Raw genomic sequence first — 15,919 nt, forward strand, 5'->3', positions numbered from 1 at the left:
TACCCAAAAGGAACTATCTTTTAGTTGTGGATAGACAAAGATATATCAGGAAAGGCTGGTGTGGATGAGATACTACTAATGCTTTGGATGGGATATATGCATGATTTGCATTATTGTTTGGTCTCCATTATAAGTTTAATTACTTTTTTATAGTTGTGCTTGATTAGCAAAAAAAGCATTTGATAAGCTGACCTGACTGGTTGAAGGGACAGAGGCACATATCACTACCATTCTAGAGGATGAGAGAACTGCTGAATATGGTATCACTGAAATTTCTTCTTCATGTCTCTTTTTATGCCCTTAATGAGTTCAGTGCCAAGGAATCTGGAAGGACAAAGACATCTACACACACAAGTGCCAGACTTTACTTCATCTGAAATGTAAAGCTTTTAGTTAGGATGTTTGTTCCTTTATTTTTATCCTTTCATCTAGCTTTTTAATCTACATTTGTCTCATTCCCTATGTTCTCATGACAGAGAAGGTTGAGTAATAATCCATAGTATAAGAAGAAAGTAAATACAAAGGATTCTTTACCTCTTTGGTTATAGACCTCTATTATTAATATTCTCTTCTGTCCCTATTAATTAGGGACAGAACAGTAAATGGAGAAGTGGAATGTGATTATTCATGCTGCTATACTCTTAGGGAGGCTCTGGCATGATTTTGACTTCAACGACTTAGCAGTTTTCCACCAGTGTCCAGATGAAGTGAAGAGGTCCTGGTTAGGGACCATTCCCAAGGAGTTTGAATGTGGTGAACATATTTCTGAAGGTAAAAGAATAGCTGTATATGCACCCAAATCATGCAACAGTTGAACTCAGCAATAAATGAGTGGACTGTGGTCTGTTTTATTCACTAGCATGGATGTAGTCATTGATTGATGCGACTGAAGGGAAACCCATAAGCTGGGATCAATGGAAAACATATTTCAGAAGGAACAAGTATATGGCAAAGGTAAACCATTTACTATGGGTTTGCATGGCAAGGTTTTGGTAGCAGGTTGGGCTACAACTTCCAGCAACTGCCCCCATGTTCAGGAGAGCCAATGCCAGGCAGCTCCACAGTGGACCCACTGCTGGCAAAGGCCGAGCCCATCAGTGACGGTAGGAACATCTCTGTGATAACATATTTAAGAAGGAAAAAGAGAAGTTATTGGGCAGAAGTAACAGCAGACAGAGAAGAGTTGAATGAGAATATGTGAGAGGAACAGGAAGGGCAGGAGGTGCTCCAGGCGCTGGAGCTGAGATTCCCCTGTAGCCGGCAGTGCAGACCATGATGAGGCAGCTGTGCCCCTGCAGCCCATGGAGGTCCATGGTGGAGCAGAGATCCACCTGCAGCCTGTGGAGGAGCCCACCTCTCAGCAAGTGGATGCCTGAAGGAGGCTATGACCCTGTGGGAAGGTTGCACTGGAACAGGCTCCGGTCAGGATCTGTGACCCCATGGAGAGAGGAACCCATGCTGGAGCAAGTTTGCTGGCAGGACTGGCGACCCCATGGAGGGCTCACACTGGAGGAGTCTGCTCCTGAAGGGCTGCACCCTGTAGACAGGGACCCATGCTGGAGCAGTGTGAAGAACTGAAGCCCATAGGAAAGACTCAAACTGAAATTCATGGAGGACTGTCTCCCATGGGAGGGACCCCACACTGGAACAGGGGAAGGACTCCTTTCCCCGAGAGGGAAGCAGTAGGAGAAACAACCTGTGATGAACTGCCTGTAACCCTCATTCCCTTTCTCCCTGCACCACTGGAGAGAGCAGGTAGACCCTGTAAAAGAGGCTTTATTTTGCTTCTCATTATCCTATTCTGATTTTCATTGGTAAATTCAAATAATTTCCCCAAGTTGAATCTGTTCTGCCTTTGATGGCAACTGGTGAGTTATCTCTCCCTGACTTTATCTCAGCTCAGGAGGGAAATTATAAGAGTGGCTTTGGTGGACACCTGGCATCTAGCCAGGATCAACCCTGCCCAACCAAGCTACTGCAGTCAGCCAAATACACATATATAGTGGACCTCAAAAAAGAGAAAATGGTGACTCAATGGCTCTTAGCGAGCTGCAAAGAGTCTTTAGTGCCTTCTGTATATTTGCCATCTATGTGTACAGATAGCCCATGTGACTGGAAGTGTGTAAGAATGAGAGTAGAGTACCAGACACCTGTTAAATGCAGAAAATGTACACTATAGTACCAGATATAGCTCAACTTTTATCTCACTATGGCATCTGAAAAGATATTTCCAGTGAGGCTCTTCCAAGTACCTGTCCACCTAAAGACCTCACATTGCTCCCATTTTAGAATTTGAGTGATTTCACACTGCTATTCAGATCTGCACTGGAATAGCTGTCCTGATGATGAAAGCTTATATCTCTTAAAAGGAGAGTATTTGCTGGACAAATGTAACAACCTACATATATACATACATTTCTATACATTTCCAACTAACTATGTACCTACCAGCTATGATGGCAGTGGCTTTGTTGCCAGTCTCACAGTGCCTAAATTGAGTACAGCAGCACAGCCTCAGTGCATGGCATCTGGGCTGAAAAGAACTATCCTCGCAGAAACAACAAGCAACAAAAAAAAAAAAAAAAAAAAAAAAAAAAAAAAAAAAAAAAAAAAAAAAAAAAAAAAAAAAAAAAAAAAAAATCACATAACCACAACAGCCAGTTTTCCAAAAGACATGCATGTAGGTATAGAGACAATCTTACACCATACGAAACTAAAACCTGAGTCTGAGTCTGGATCCTTCAGCTTAGAAGTTACTTTGCTGGAGTTCTCTGGTTGAAGTAATGTATGTGAGATAAAGTCAATACCTTTACTTCTGCCTGAAATTATTTATGTTGGGTTTTTTTTTTTCACTTTGACATATTGCTTCTTATAATTGCCTTTTGTGAGACTATTTTTAGGTTCTAGTCTCATTAACTTTCTGTGCACTAAAGTATCTGAGCCAATGGAATTAACCAATCCAACATGAACCTTTCCTCTCTGTTCCTTCGTATCTGGTGCTGTATTAGGTTTTATGACTTAAAATTAATTTATTAAATGGAACTGCATCAAATCCATTCCTAAAACTCAGATAAATTGTGTATATTATTTCTACACTGCCTATCTTCTCAATGATGTGCAATTTGCAGATTTCAAGCAAAACACTTACTTGCCAGAGGAGAGTAATTCTTTCTTTAATAAATACAGTGCTATAAATTTTACTTATGCATTTTTAAACAGTTAGTAATTTTGGCTCATTGCTGTTTGTATCTTATACAGACATCAAGTGTAGTTTAAAAATCCTTGTTTACAGTATTATAAAAAGTCTGAGAGAGTCCACACATATTGGATGGGGTTCTAAAAGTGCTCTGAGTGTGTCTAGTTCTGATTCTACTAATGACAATGATAAAGAATTCTATCATTAAAAAAAAAAAAAAACAGTAAGCTACTTCACATTATGAACTATAAGAAAATGCTCACATATAACTAGGGAGGAGAAAATATAACAGAAAAAACTGTGCTGCATTGTCTGTGGGTGTAGGTATTTTGTTTAGCCCTGATCTTCGGTCTTAAAGCCTTTTAACTGTTAATTTAAAGATTCCACAAAACGCAGATTCTTTACTGCAGCTTTCATATCTGTCATTTCCTGCTGTCCATAAAGAAATCCTAACAGCATATTTCATTTGCTCTCTGCAGCATTCCTATGCTGACCTCCTAAGTGTTTCTTTACATCTTTCTGTATTTTTCTTTCCTGCATAAGCCCTGTCATCCCTTTTACATTTGAAACTTATTGTTTCCATTTCCGTGTCTGAAGACCCTCCCGCTGCTGAATCAAAATTTTTCTTAAACTCATACCATATCTTTAACGGGGATTTCAACATAAATCACTTAAAAAAAAAATCTTACAAATAGCAGCAGTAATTTCTAAAACACTTTCAGATTAGACTTCTCATGTGGCATGTTGTATAGAAAAGAACAGTCATATTTCTATTTTTCTTGGTGATACAACTACATCTATACTCATCTGTGCCTTAAACCTGGGAGACATCTTAACACTGAACAATTGTTCAAAGCTCTCCTTTGATGTGTACAGCTCCAGCCTCACAAAGCTCTCCACCTATCTCCTATTTAAGCACCAGAAGATTCTAGAGACTGGGTCTTTTCATATGTAAGTTTCCAGACAAACCTAATCCAATAGGTATGCTCTAATGCATACCTGAAAGAAAAAGGCTTCCCATGAAGTGTTGCTTTGATTGGCTTGCCTAATTTGTAGACAAGAAAAGAACAGCCTGTTTCCTTCTTCATTTCCCCTGCTCACCCCCACCTGCCCATCACCCAGGTTAAACACATTGTTTAGTGGGTCACTCACTAAAGAAACAGAAGAGTAAAAGCTCTCATGGTTTATATAGATTCCATACCATATTTCCCAAAACCATTTGCTAGTCACCACAATAAAAGCTAGACTGGATTCAAGCTCCATTAGGAAGCTGAAAACACAAGAGCAGAGTAAGACCCATACTTTTTTTTAATGCTATTTGGTCATGCAAAAATACAATGTGTTTATTGTAGATATTATACAAGGACACTTGCCTTGAAAAGAGAAATGCAGTCTCTTCCCTGTGCCCAGGACTGATTTTGTAGCCTAATATTAAGAAGTCAAGCCATGAGATGGTTACAGGATCCTTGGAGCAAAGACACGTCTCAGCATGGCCTGCTTCCTCAGGAGAATGACCCCCTTGGCCCATGGCAGTTCTTGAATGCTTTTTCTAGGGTGTGATAGAGCTCCACCAGCATGTGTAAGAGCATTCCCTGTGAAAGCAGTCACTGGTCTAGTCTCCAACCTCCTGTGTTAGGAAAGATGGACATGTGGCATTGAACTCCTATATCACTTGTTACTCTTAGCTCAGGCACCTGCATTACAGATAGGGGCAGAATTTTCATTCCATTCTATTGTGAAACATTTATCTCACTCCACAATTGTAACAGGATCCTTGGCTTCTAATCCTAGGACTCCAGTTTCTATTCATCTAAAAGTTGTCCTTTTTGGCCGTATTTCCAGGGAACGATATTCATAGACTGTGCTCACTAGATTAATAAACAAACACTACTATAAACTTTAGTATACTTTTTGTAAGTCCAAATTCAGCCCTATTCCTAACAATCATTCCTAATAATGATCTGCTATTCTCTATTTCCACTATTACTTTTTAAAATATATTTTTCTCTTAATGATCTGAGGGCAAAGTTTTATTCAACACATTGCAATAGAAGAAGAAACAATTTTTAACTTTCCACTGAATGCCAGCCTTAAAGTTGAACAGTGTTTTAATTATTGCAGATGACAGAATGACAATATTCTGTAAATCTTCAGCCCAGTTTTTTACAGGGTGTCCAAGAAATTGCTTAGCAGATGTATCTTGTTTATACAGAACTTCTATAATAAGTGGAGGCAGTTGGTGAAACAATAGATGTGATACAATAGAAGTCAGAAGAAAAGCAGTTGCACAGCTTGCCCTAAAGTATATATGAATAGTAAGGAATCTCACCACATATGCTGTGTAATGACAGAACCCTAGTCTGACAAGGGCCTGAGCAGTTTTGCAAACACCCCTGTGTTAGGTGACTGGAAGTGTTCATGACACACAGACCTTGCCCTTGTTCTGTCAGTAATCCATGTCTGTGGAGCACAAGGAAGAAAATGTTTGCTTGATTTGTCTGTTTTTGTAATTTTAAGTTCAGTTCTCCTGTGGCATTCCTTTAGTGTCACAGCAATACTACTACTTACCCTTCCTATTTAATAGTATAGCCTGCAAAATTAAGCTTTTGGGATGACAGAACTATCAGATTATGAGTTCACCTAATAAACCCTGACTAAGTCTTGAGTTGCCAATCCTGTTAACTTTCTCTGACAGAGCCACGACAAATTTTTGCTATAGCAATAATATTTACTGCCTACAGCATATAATATATGACACACTCTCCATGTGGTGGTATGGATACTTGAAATGCTTCATGTTAGTGACAATTTTCAGTACTTTCTGCATGAAGCCTTGATGTAACCACATAATTCTGAGGATTTCAACAACAGTGATCAAACCCAGCCTCCTTTAGGTGGTTTCTTTCCTGTCATTAGTTGTTTTGGGTTTTTTTTTGTATTCTGCTAAATGACTTGGCCTTCCTTGCTGTCCAGCTCAGTAAGTGTAGCTCCCAAAATCTACTCCCAAGGAAAAAAATTTGAAGAATACATTAATTTACAGAAGGGCAGGTATTTCTTATGGTAAAAAGACTATGTCATATGTGATATAAGTGACAAAAGAAAAAAAATTTCAATTGTTTTGAGAAATTTGAAATAAGGAAGAAATGCTTCCATAACACAAAAGTCTTCAAAATTACATATACATGTTCATTACATATCAATGGTTTTGTTTCAAAAGAATTCTTTTTTAGGTTTATATATTTCAGTTAAAAAAATTTCTGTGATTTGAGGCATTTTATAGGACTGCAAATTTGATTAGTGAGAATGGACATGGATCTGAAGAAATTATCAAGCCAGTCTGTAATTTTATTTCATTTTATTATCTCCTGGAGGAGCTCTAATAGGGCAAAATTAACTCCCACAGTTACCAAATAAAGTTCTCTGCTTTTCAGGGTGAAAAGCTACCATTTGTGTTCACTCTTTTAGGACAAACACTGTAAGCCCAGTGAGAATTGTGAATTGATAGGGTCATCAAAATTACTCGTAGAGCTGCACTCTAAACACAAGAGGAAAAACAGGAACCTCTAATACTGACCAAGCAAATATTATTTTAAAGAATCATTACATCTGTAGGGTCCAGAAGGATTCACACAGAATCTGTGGCCACTGTGTAAGGTGCAGTACAATGGACTCTTTGAAGTAGCACTGTGGAAGACAAAGGAATTCAAAGAGAGATCATGAAGAGCTCAGTTCTGTACAACCCCTGAATACGTTTCTAAAAGTGACAAATTCCAGATGAGAGACCTTCTACAGCAGTGTTAGGTCATTTACAAATATGGATGCAAAGACCTGCTATATGCAGTTTGAGTAATTGAGTTAATTATTGATTCTTAAAAGCACTACATCATACAACCAACTGGCTTCTTGGCACAGTTGTGCCAAAACCAGAAGATTATTAGCAATGAACAGGTTACAGAAAGTCTAAGTGAGAACAGAGCTACAGCTCTAAGACTACAGCACTTTAATTTCTTCTCCAATCCATCTTATTCCAGAAAGAATTACTTTTACTCTAAGATCTTGCCAGACAACAAACAAAATAGGAAAAAAATCAAGGATCCACTCAGCATTTTTTCTGCAGACAGAAGGGTGCAAGGGAAATGCAGAAAAGACAATCTTTTCTTGAGGACTGCAACCTGTGAGAATCCAAAGCAGTGCTGCTGAGACATGGTTCCTTTCCAATCCTACTGCTCTGGCAAGAATAGAGAAAGCTTTGGTCACATACAAGCCCTGAAACAATTCGACAATACAAGGGCTCAACATCACATGCTCAGCTAACACTGAAGGAAGGGGTTAGTGTATTAAAAACACAAACAAGCAGCCCCATGCCATGTGAAGCAGTTTCAGAATAAAGCAGCATTGAAATCAGATGAGGTGCTGAATGTGTTCCTTGATGCTTTTACTGAGGCCTTCAGTTCAGATCCTGAACGCTTTAAGTACGCCAATGTCCTCCACAGAATTGCTGCTTACATCAACAAAAGTTCTGTATGACAGATATCTATAATCTGTCTCATCAAAGGTGAATAATTTCTTTACACTGCAGAAAGCTATAATTGAATAATTTCCTTTTGAAGGATCAGATATTTCACATTATCATTTAAGTCCTTTTATTTGTAGGAAAGGAGTTAAATATGTAAACCTCTACATGAGAATGATACTTAAGTACATTGCTAAAGGTGGAGAGTTAATATCATTCTAAGTTTTTAGACACAGCCCAGAAGGTTTACTGAGCTTCTGACTTAAAAATTCAAATTGAAGGAAGTCTTCTAAAATAGTTCTTCAAATGGAGGAAAACTTAGGGATGACATGTGCAACATACCACCTCACATAAATTGAACTCTACTGACACAAAGCTATTCTTCATTTGTCTTGATGCAAACAACTCAGTATCAGACCCAATCTTACTTCAGAGAATTAAAAAATTACGTTTAGATAATGCTGTTTAGCGAGTTTAAATTATATTGTCTATGTATGGTAAAGACCTTGGGCATGGAACACAGTTAAAAGCAGAATTTACTAACACTTGAGTCATATTTAAGCAATCAACAAACCAACCAACTGAACAACCAACCAACCACAAACACATGACAATAACAAAAAGATCCAAACTTTTTCCACAAGAACTAGAAGTATCCAGGGGGGTATTTACCAGCTTGCTGTTTCCCCATCCTACTCAACAACCTTGGGGTTTCCAGGCCTGAACTACCAGTACCAAATGTTTTAATTGCATTATTTCCAATAAAAATTTCTAGTGAAAATGTTGAGTCTGAATCTCTCAGTATGAAATATAAACAGCTAAAAAGCAGAACATGTTGTAATCCATGCTTGCTTCTTCAATGGAAAAAGCAGGTATTACAGATTCACAGAATATTCTGTGTTGGAAGGGAACTCCAAGGATCAAGTGCAGCTCTTAAGGAAATGGCCCATAAAGGGATCAGACACACAGCTTTGGTATTATTAGCATTATGCTCTAATCAACTGAGATAATCTCAGTATCAACAGAAGTTCTTATCCTGAGCCTTGACTCAATGACTCCGGGATTGAGCATTTAACCAGACCAGACTGGTAACTAGACCAGAAAAGTAACTTTAACTTTATATCTAGAGGAAAAGAATGCAATGGCCAGGATAATATCTGCTAGCAGCAACTCTTTTTGTTTTCTTCAGGTGGTTTTTATTAGGGTGTGAGACACCCTAAACATAGGGTATCTTCTTTTATCGAGGTACAGTACAGCAGTAAAATTCATTAGCAAAGAGTTTAGATCTGCTTTGTCTTATGTAAACATCAGGTATTTTTTTAGTCTTCTTTGGCCCTGAAAAAAACAGTTTTTCCCATACACATTGTCCTAGGCAGTGAAATTATACTTTCTGGTCTCTTAATTTAAAGCTGTAATTTACTTCTACTAGGTGTTTTGTCTGTGAGGTACACGTGAGTGTAGCTCTCAGCTCTGATTAAGACTGAACGCCTACTGTGTTCACCAAATAGATGACCATTTTCCTTCTAGCAGTTTGAATAAATGAATATGATTAGTGGTCAGCAGGCTGACAGATGACCTTGCTAATATGGATAGGTTGTCTTCATTTCATCAAGATGTTTGTTATCAGGAGTGTTTTCAGCAGCATGCACAGCTGGAAAGCTCTGTGGCAACATGTTTTCCTCAGCACATGGCCTTCTTTCAACTTTTAGATTGGTGTTTGCATCTCCTCTTGCTTAGAGGACACAAGTGCTTCAGATGCAGTCTGCTAAGGGGATCAGGAAGATACTGGAGGGCAATAACAATCTTAATAGACCTGATAGGTGGATTTCACATTTTGAGGGTCTGTTGAGCTCATGCAAATGAAAGAAAAACACAAAAATATTATGATTTTTTTAAAACAATCCCACAATTTAAACAATACTGTTGGATTCAATGATCTTAGAGGTCTCTTCCAACCTAAATAATTGTATTGTTCTATGAAATATGAAAACAAATAGAACATCTATCTCTTTGTCCATGTGCGAGTTTTTCTTATTAGAAAAACCTGTACTGTGTCTCCTTTGAATACACACTGCTATCTCTGGTTTACAGCTATTTCTGAAGTGCATTTCACTTGAAAAAATTAGGTGCAATACCACACATTAGTAAACTGGTTATGCTAATTACTTTGAGTTCAGTAGAAAATTTAAGGGACTATCTAAAAGAATCCTAATTCACCTGTTAAGAAACTGCAATAGTTTCTGTAGCATCATCTGTGAAATGGATTTGAATGATGTATCCAATTTCCTTAGGTCTAGAATCAACCTAACTCCTCCTGTTCTTGATTAGAAAATACCCAGAGTACAAGCATTTTGAATGTCTTCCTGAGATATGGACTAAATGGCTCCTTGGAACATCTGTTCTGGGAGCTTCTCCAAGGGAGATTTTTTTTAAAATAGAAAAGCATTGTGAAAAGGTCTTCAGGATCTAACTACCTGAAGCAAGCTCATCTCAGAAGAAAGTACTTTGGTTTATCTTGAAAATTGAATGCACACTTCAATTTTTAATCCAAAGGTTCTCGGCAGTTGCCATCACAGAGAATGGGTGCTCCAAAAGAAGCTTTTACTTTCACTCAGTCCCATTTGTATTTCAATTTACAGGTTAGGTTATCACAGAGAACGCAGGTCGTCTCTATCTCTCCTTTTTTTTCCTGGGACAGAAGGGTAATCAGAAAGATTCATCTTTCCTTTAGCAGTTGTGTTGAACGTAAGGGCTTCTCTAGTCTCTTCACAGATAGGTGGATAAATACCTACTGTTCAAAGAGATTCAGATTTAATGGAAATTTAGAGGATATGCTAGCTATTGATGGAGAGTTTAAAACATGAATTTTGGTTCAAAGGATTGTGTACAGAAGTACAAGCACAGAATTAGGACTCATCAAAAAAAAGTTTGGTTGTTTTTTTTCATTGTAGTTTTAAATTGATATTTTGAGATTTATCAGACTGTTAGGATAGATCTGTTTTTTCCAAGATTTAGATTACCAAAGATAAGGCTACAAAGATGTGATTTTCTAAAAGGCTGTGATGGTTTCAGTGAATGTCCAAGTATTTCCAATAGGAATTGTTTATCTACATTACCTGTATACTATCTATATCTGCTGAGAATCCCATCCAAAACTCCCATTTCTTTAAGCAAAAAGGAATGGGCAATGACACACCAGTGACATACCTGAGTTTCCCAGAATTTACCCTTTTCTACTAGAAAACTGAATTTGACCTAAGAAATGGTAAAATACCTTACTCTTACCATCCTATCCTCTCCCTTCCCCCTCCTCCCCATTTGTGCCTCTACAGTCCTATCCTATACTTGCTGATGGAATTCTTCTGTCACCAATACTTATGATTTTAACTATTTCATTCACCTAGATTATAGCTACTTCTGGAAATTTTCTGAACTGCTATCATCTACAGCACTAGTGACAGAAACTTTCATGTGAACTGTGTAGGTATCCTGGTGACCAGTGGATAATTCCGCATTTTGTTTCTAGGGACAGGAACACTATGGCACATTAGGACTTCCTGCTAAGGTGACTTATAAGGTGGTTTGCTACAATATTATAGTGAGTCTTCTAGTGAGCAGCAAATGATTTAGACTACTAAATTCACAGCAGACAGATCTAATTTTTCATATAGTCAATACATAAGGCAAGAGTCATATTCAGGCCATGTAGTTTAAGAATACATAATTTTGCACCTTATTTTTCTGGAAAATCAGCAATCCTAATTCTATCAATGCAGATTATGCTACAAGCAGGATAAAGTGAAACATCTGTACCCCTCTTGGAAACCATAGGAAAGAAACTTTTTAAAATATTATTTATTGATTAGCCTCTAGACCTCACCACAACCAAACTGTTATCACTCTCTACTCTTTGACATAGACATAAGGAACTCCATACTATCTTCCTAATTAATTTCTAGAAACTCTTCCTTGTAAATCATGTCTGCTCCAACTGGGACTGTTGCATACTGATTCCTATGTGGATACTCAAAAGGATCATGAGATACTTTTCAAATGAAAGTCTATAATCACTTTTCTGATTTCAAGAGGAATTTTTCTTAATGCCTTATCATTCAGATAGAACATATATTTATTTATTAATATACTTTTGGTTTATTACTGGAATAGCATGAGTTTCTAAGAAAAACTTGACCTATGTAGGTTTTAATTTCAAATAATACACAGAGCAGCTAACAGAGGTACCTTTGTAAAGTTTTTGCAGTTCTTAACCACAGCCTACTATATATGGAAGGAAAGCAGTCAAAAAACAATGTCAGCCTCTTCACATTGATTAGGACCACTAACTGCATGTGTAACTGTGTTGGAATAAGTAAACCACTGTGTTTCATTATCAGAGAAAAATAAACTGAGTATCAAGCCTGCTGGCTTGGCAGAAGCAATTTTCTTGAGCTCTTGAGTTTTGCTTTAGTTTTTTTTTTTTTTTTCCTTTCATCATTTTTGATAGTGTAGATTCAAAGTTTTAATGTCAGCTGAAATCACAGCAGCAATTGCACCATAATCTATACACCAACTAACTTAGTCACTATTTTTAAAGAAACTGCTGGACATTCCACACTTGCTCATCAAGAGAGCAACAGCAGTTGCACCATCAGCCTGGCCTAACACAGCTTCTCTTCCAGGTTCTGAAACAGCAGAGTTCCCTGCAAAAGGAAATTACTTCCTTGTTGCATCAAACTCATGCAACTTTTAAGACTGACAATTTATCCTCTACCAATTTTGTGGTAAATTCAGGCAATTGAGGAAACACCGCAGATGCAGTATCTGAGAAAACTCTGATAGCCACCCAGCTGGCCACCATCTCTCCCAGAGAGAAAGAACACTTCCAAAGTCTTTCTTTAAGATTTAAGATCTGACCTTACAGAATGCTGAAACAAAAGTCACACAACTTTCATACCTGGTTCCTAAGAGGAATCCAACTGAGGAGTGCTGAAAGCTTTTCTTATATTTTTATTGGTTAGAAAGGTGAATCTACCCAACCAAAAACGTGTTCCCTGGAAATGGGAACAAAATACTTTTTAGATAGCTCATTAATTTTTGCACGATTCTTTCATTTCACCCCAGTGCATTACGATGTCTGTCATCAGCATAAGGAGTAAATGGACAGTGATTACATATTTTGAAAGTATTATATAAAGTCCAATATCCCAAAAAAAAAGAGAAAGTTGAATAGGCTAATCAATCACATTGCTACTGCATTAATTTGGTTACCACCAGTAGCCTGTATGTCTAAATGGCATTTATGCCATGGCATGGTAACAAAAATATATAAACTTTAGAAAGACGTTATCTATGTAAAACTGTCACTCGCTATATTTTTAATAGAATCAACTAAAGCACACAGAACTCAAGTCTAAAAGAACCAAAGTATATTATAATAGTTCTGAATAGTTTCTTGGGGTAGGGGGAAGTATAGGGCAAAATTTTCAAAGGGAAGAGGTCCATTTTTGCTCACAAAAATTATCTGCAAAATTGTGACAGAATTTATGTGGGCAATTGTTGACACTCTGTAAACAGATCTAGCAAATACCCTTGCAAATGATCAGTACAGGCACCCAGCTGTAGCTGATGCTTTGCTTGTACCTTTGTGAATATTCTCCTGGTAACTGCATGCATTAATCCACACTAGGATCACATTTTATGCAAGCATTTTTAGCACAAACATACCTCCACCCTCCTTGCTTGAAATGTGAGTGCTGGTGTATTAAAAACATTTGGAAGACAGACTTATTAAAATAAATGTTAAGAGAACACAGTGGGATATATTTTCAGTGTGGAGCAGAGAGATTTAACTGCATGACTTCCATTAGCTTTAATGAGAACTGAACAGCTCAATCCTCACACACCACACTAGAAGATTAACCCAGAAAACACACATTGTTTACTTTTTACTAATACTCTGATTATTACCACGTTCTTCCTCCTCCTCCTCTTCTTCCTCCTCTTCTTCCTCCTCCTCCTCCTCATCCTCCACTTCTTCACCTTCCTCTTCATCCTCCTCTTCTTCCTCCTCAATCTCCTCTTCTTCTTCTCGATCTATCTCCTCATCATCCTCCTCCTCGTCACCTTGCTCCTCATTATCATCAGAATATTCCTCCTCTTCTTCATCCTCTTCCTCTTCTTCCTCTTCCTTTTCATCCATCTCTTCTGTTCCATCAGTTTCATAGCACTCATCTACTGAAGAGTTGTCTGCTTTAACCACAAAGGGTTTTCTTTTGGGGGCTGGTTCTTGGGGTTGCTTATCTTGTGTTTTTCTTTTTTTTGCCAATGGACAGCCATAAACACTGTTCAAAAATAAAAGATGAAAATTATAACACTATCCTCCAGATTTTATTTAGTCATATTCTAATTCTGCATCATGATTAGTTGCTGTTTGCAAAATGCATTTATTCAAAGTAAAGATGACCAAGGGGAGGACACAAAACCTGTGAAAATGCAAGTGCTATTATTTGCCTGAAAATGTCACACATACACGACAGCGTAACAGCTTCAGAAGTGATAAAAATGTGTGTTTCTCCTTCTCATTCATCTTTATCTTCTACATGTTACACTCCTTTCTAAGGCAGATGAATATAGTTAAAAAAACAGCAATCTTGTCCTACCTGTAGCTAGCAGTACAAAATTCAGGAATAAAGCAATGCTTCAAAATTTTGTAGTGCTCAGTATTTTGATTGTGTGCAATTATGTTTCAATGATGCTTAAATAATAAAAATATGATCATATTTTGAATGTTGTTTTTTGTTGTTATTATTATACATAATAACACAAAACCAATAATGAATCACTCTTAAATTCTCCACTGTTTTTCTCTGTTATATGCTACAAGGCTGGACAAATGGGAAAGCACACTCCCCAACACAACCAACCCAGTAATTATCATGGCCGGTGTTACAAGTGTTCTCATATTAAAAAAAAAAAAAAAAATCAATCAATAAACAAAATCTTTTGTCAATGCATTGTAACAGAAAGAGTATTCCAGAGTCTTGGTCTTCTAGACCAGAGTAGCCACCTGCTCGTCAAAGGTCACATAATCTGTGTTTGTTGAACCTGATCTCCCTTGTGTAACTGCTATAACCTTCTATGCAGAGTGACTGCACACACGCATTATTTTTTGTTCAAAGAACCTCCTCTTTGAACTTTTTTCTTGTGTGACTACAACATTACTCAAGCTGTATCAGTTTTTAGTCTTCTTCCTGTGATTAATTAGTTTTGGAATATTTCAACTGTTCTTTATAACCTTTTCTGCATATCTATTAATAACTTACCCTTTTATGTTATATTCTGTCTCCCTTTATCCCAATATACCAATGATCTCTTATTTTCTTCTACTCTAATAATGCTTCATATTCTGCTGACAGACCACTGAAAAATCTGGTGCTTCACCACATTTAGTACTACTCAATGTGATGTCCTCATAGTCTTGATCTTGGTCTAATTTAATTGCATCCCAGCAGCTATGCATCCCAATTACTGAAACTGCTACTTAGGTAAAAAAAAAAAAAAAAAAAATCTATTTAAGCACCCAATCACTTTATTTAAGTGCCTAACTTACGTATTGTCTTGCATAAATTTCAAATCACTTGTTCACAGTCTGCTTGGCACATACATATCTAAGTCACAAAAGATGGTATTCATGAAAAAGCTGCTACAGGAGACCTCTGTGCAACACAGGCACCTTTCTCTATGTGGGGACAATAGGTGTCTTTGAAGTCTAATCCAGCATGCCTAAAAACACCTGCCTCCATTGACACTATACAGAAATACTGCATAATTTTAAGTACAACCATCTAGCCAGATTCCAATGCACCTCACTTGGGATTAGGGTAGTAATACTAGCAGAATATGGATTCCAGACAGCTGCATCAAAGTTGAGGCCTACTGATGCAGGCTAGAGGGGGAATAGATCCACAACCTGCACAGCCATGCTCCATCCAGAAGGAATATCTGGTAGAAGAGCATCCTCTTATGGAAGATGAGCCCCAGTGCGCCTGGAAGCGCGAAACTGATGCAGCAGGCAAGCAAAAGCTCAAATCTTCACTAATTTTAAGAGACCTAAACCTGAAAAAATAGGGCACCCTAAGCTTCTGGTGTTTTCTCTTTGTACTATATTTGTTTCTATCTAAAGACACTTCAAAGTAAAACCTATAAATACA

At 37.6% G+C, this 15,919-nt stretch overlaps 1 protein-coding gene across 1 annotated transcript in view; it reads right to left on the reverse strand.

The window, feature by feature from the left end:
• The window catches only part of MYT1L (myelin transcription factor 1 like), a 220,952-nt gene that overhangs the window by 91,730 nt on the left and 113,303 nt on the right, over window positions 1-15,919 (reverse strand). The window contains exon 5 of the mRNA XM_053973564.1: window positions 13,677-14,050. Coding sequence (XP_053829539.1) covers window positions 13,677-14,050 — 374 coding nt within the window. The remainder of the gene's footprint in view (window positions 1-13,676; window positions 14,051-15,919) is intronic.

The sequence above is a fragment of the Vidua macroura genome, chromosome 3 (assembly GCF_024509145.1).
Source record: "Vidua macroura isolate BioBank_ID:100142 chromosome 3, ASM2450914v1, whole genome shotgun sequence".
Classification (NCBI taxonomy): domain Eukaryota; kingdom Metazoa; phylum Chordata; class Aves; order Passeriformes; family Viduidae; genus Vidua; species Vidua macroura.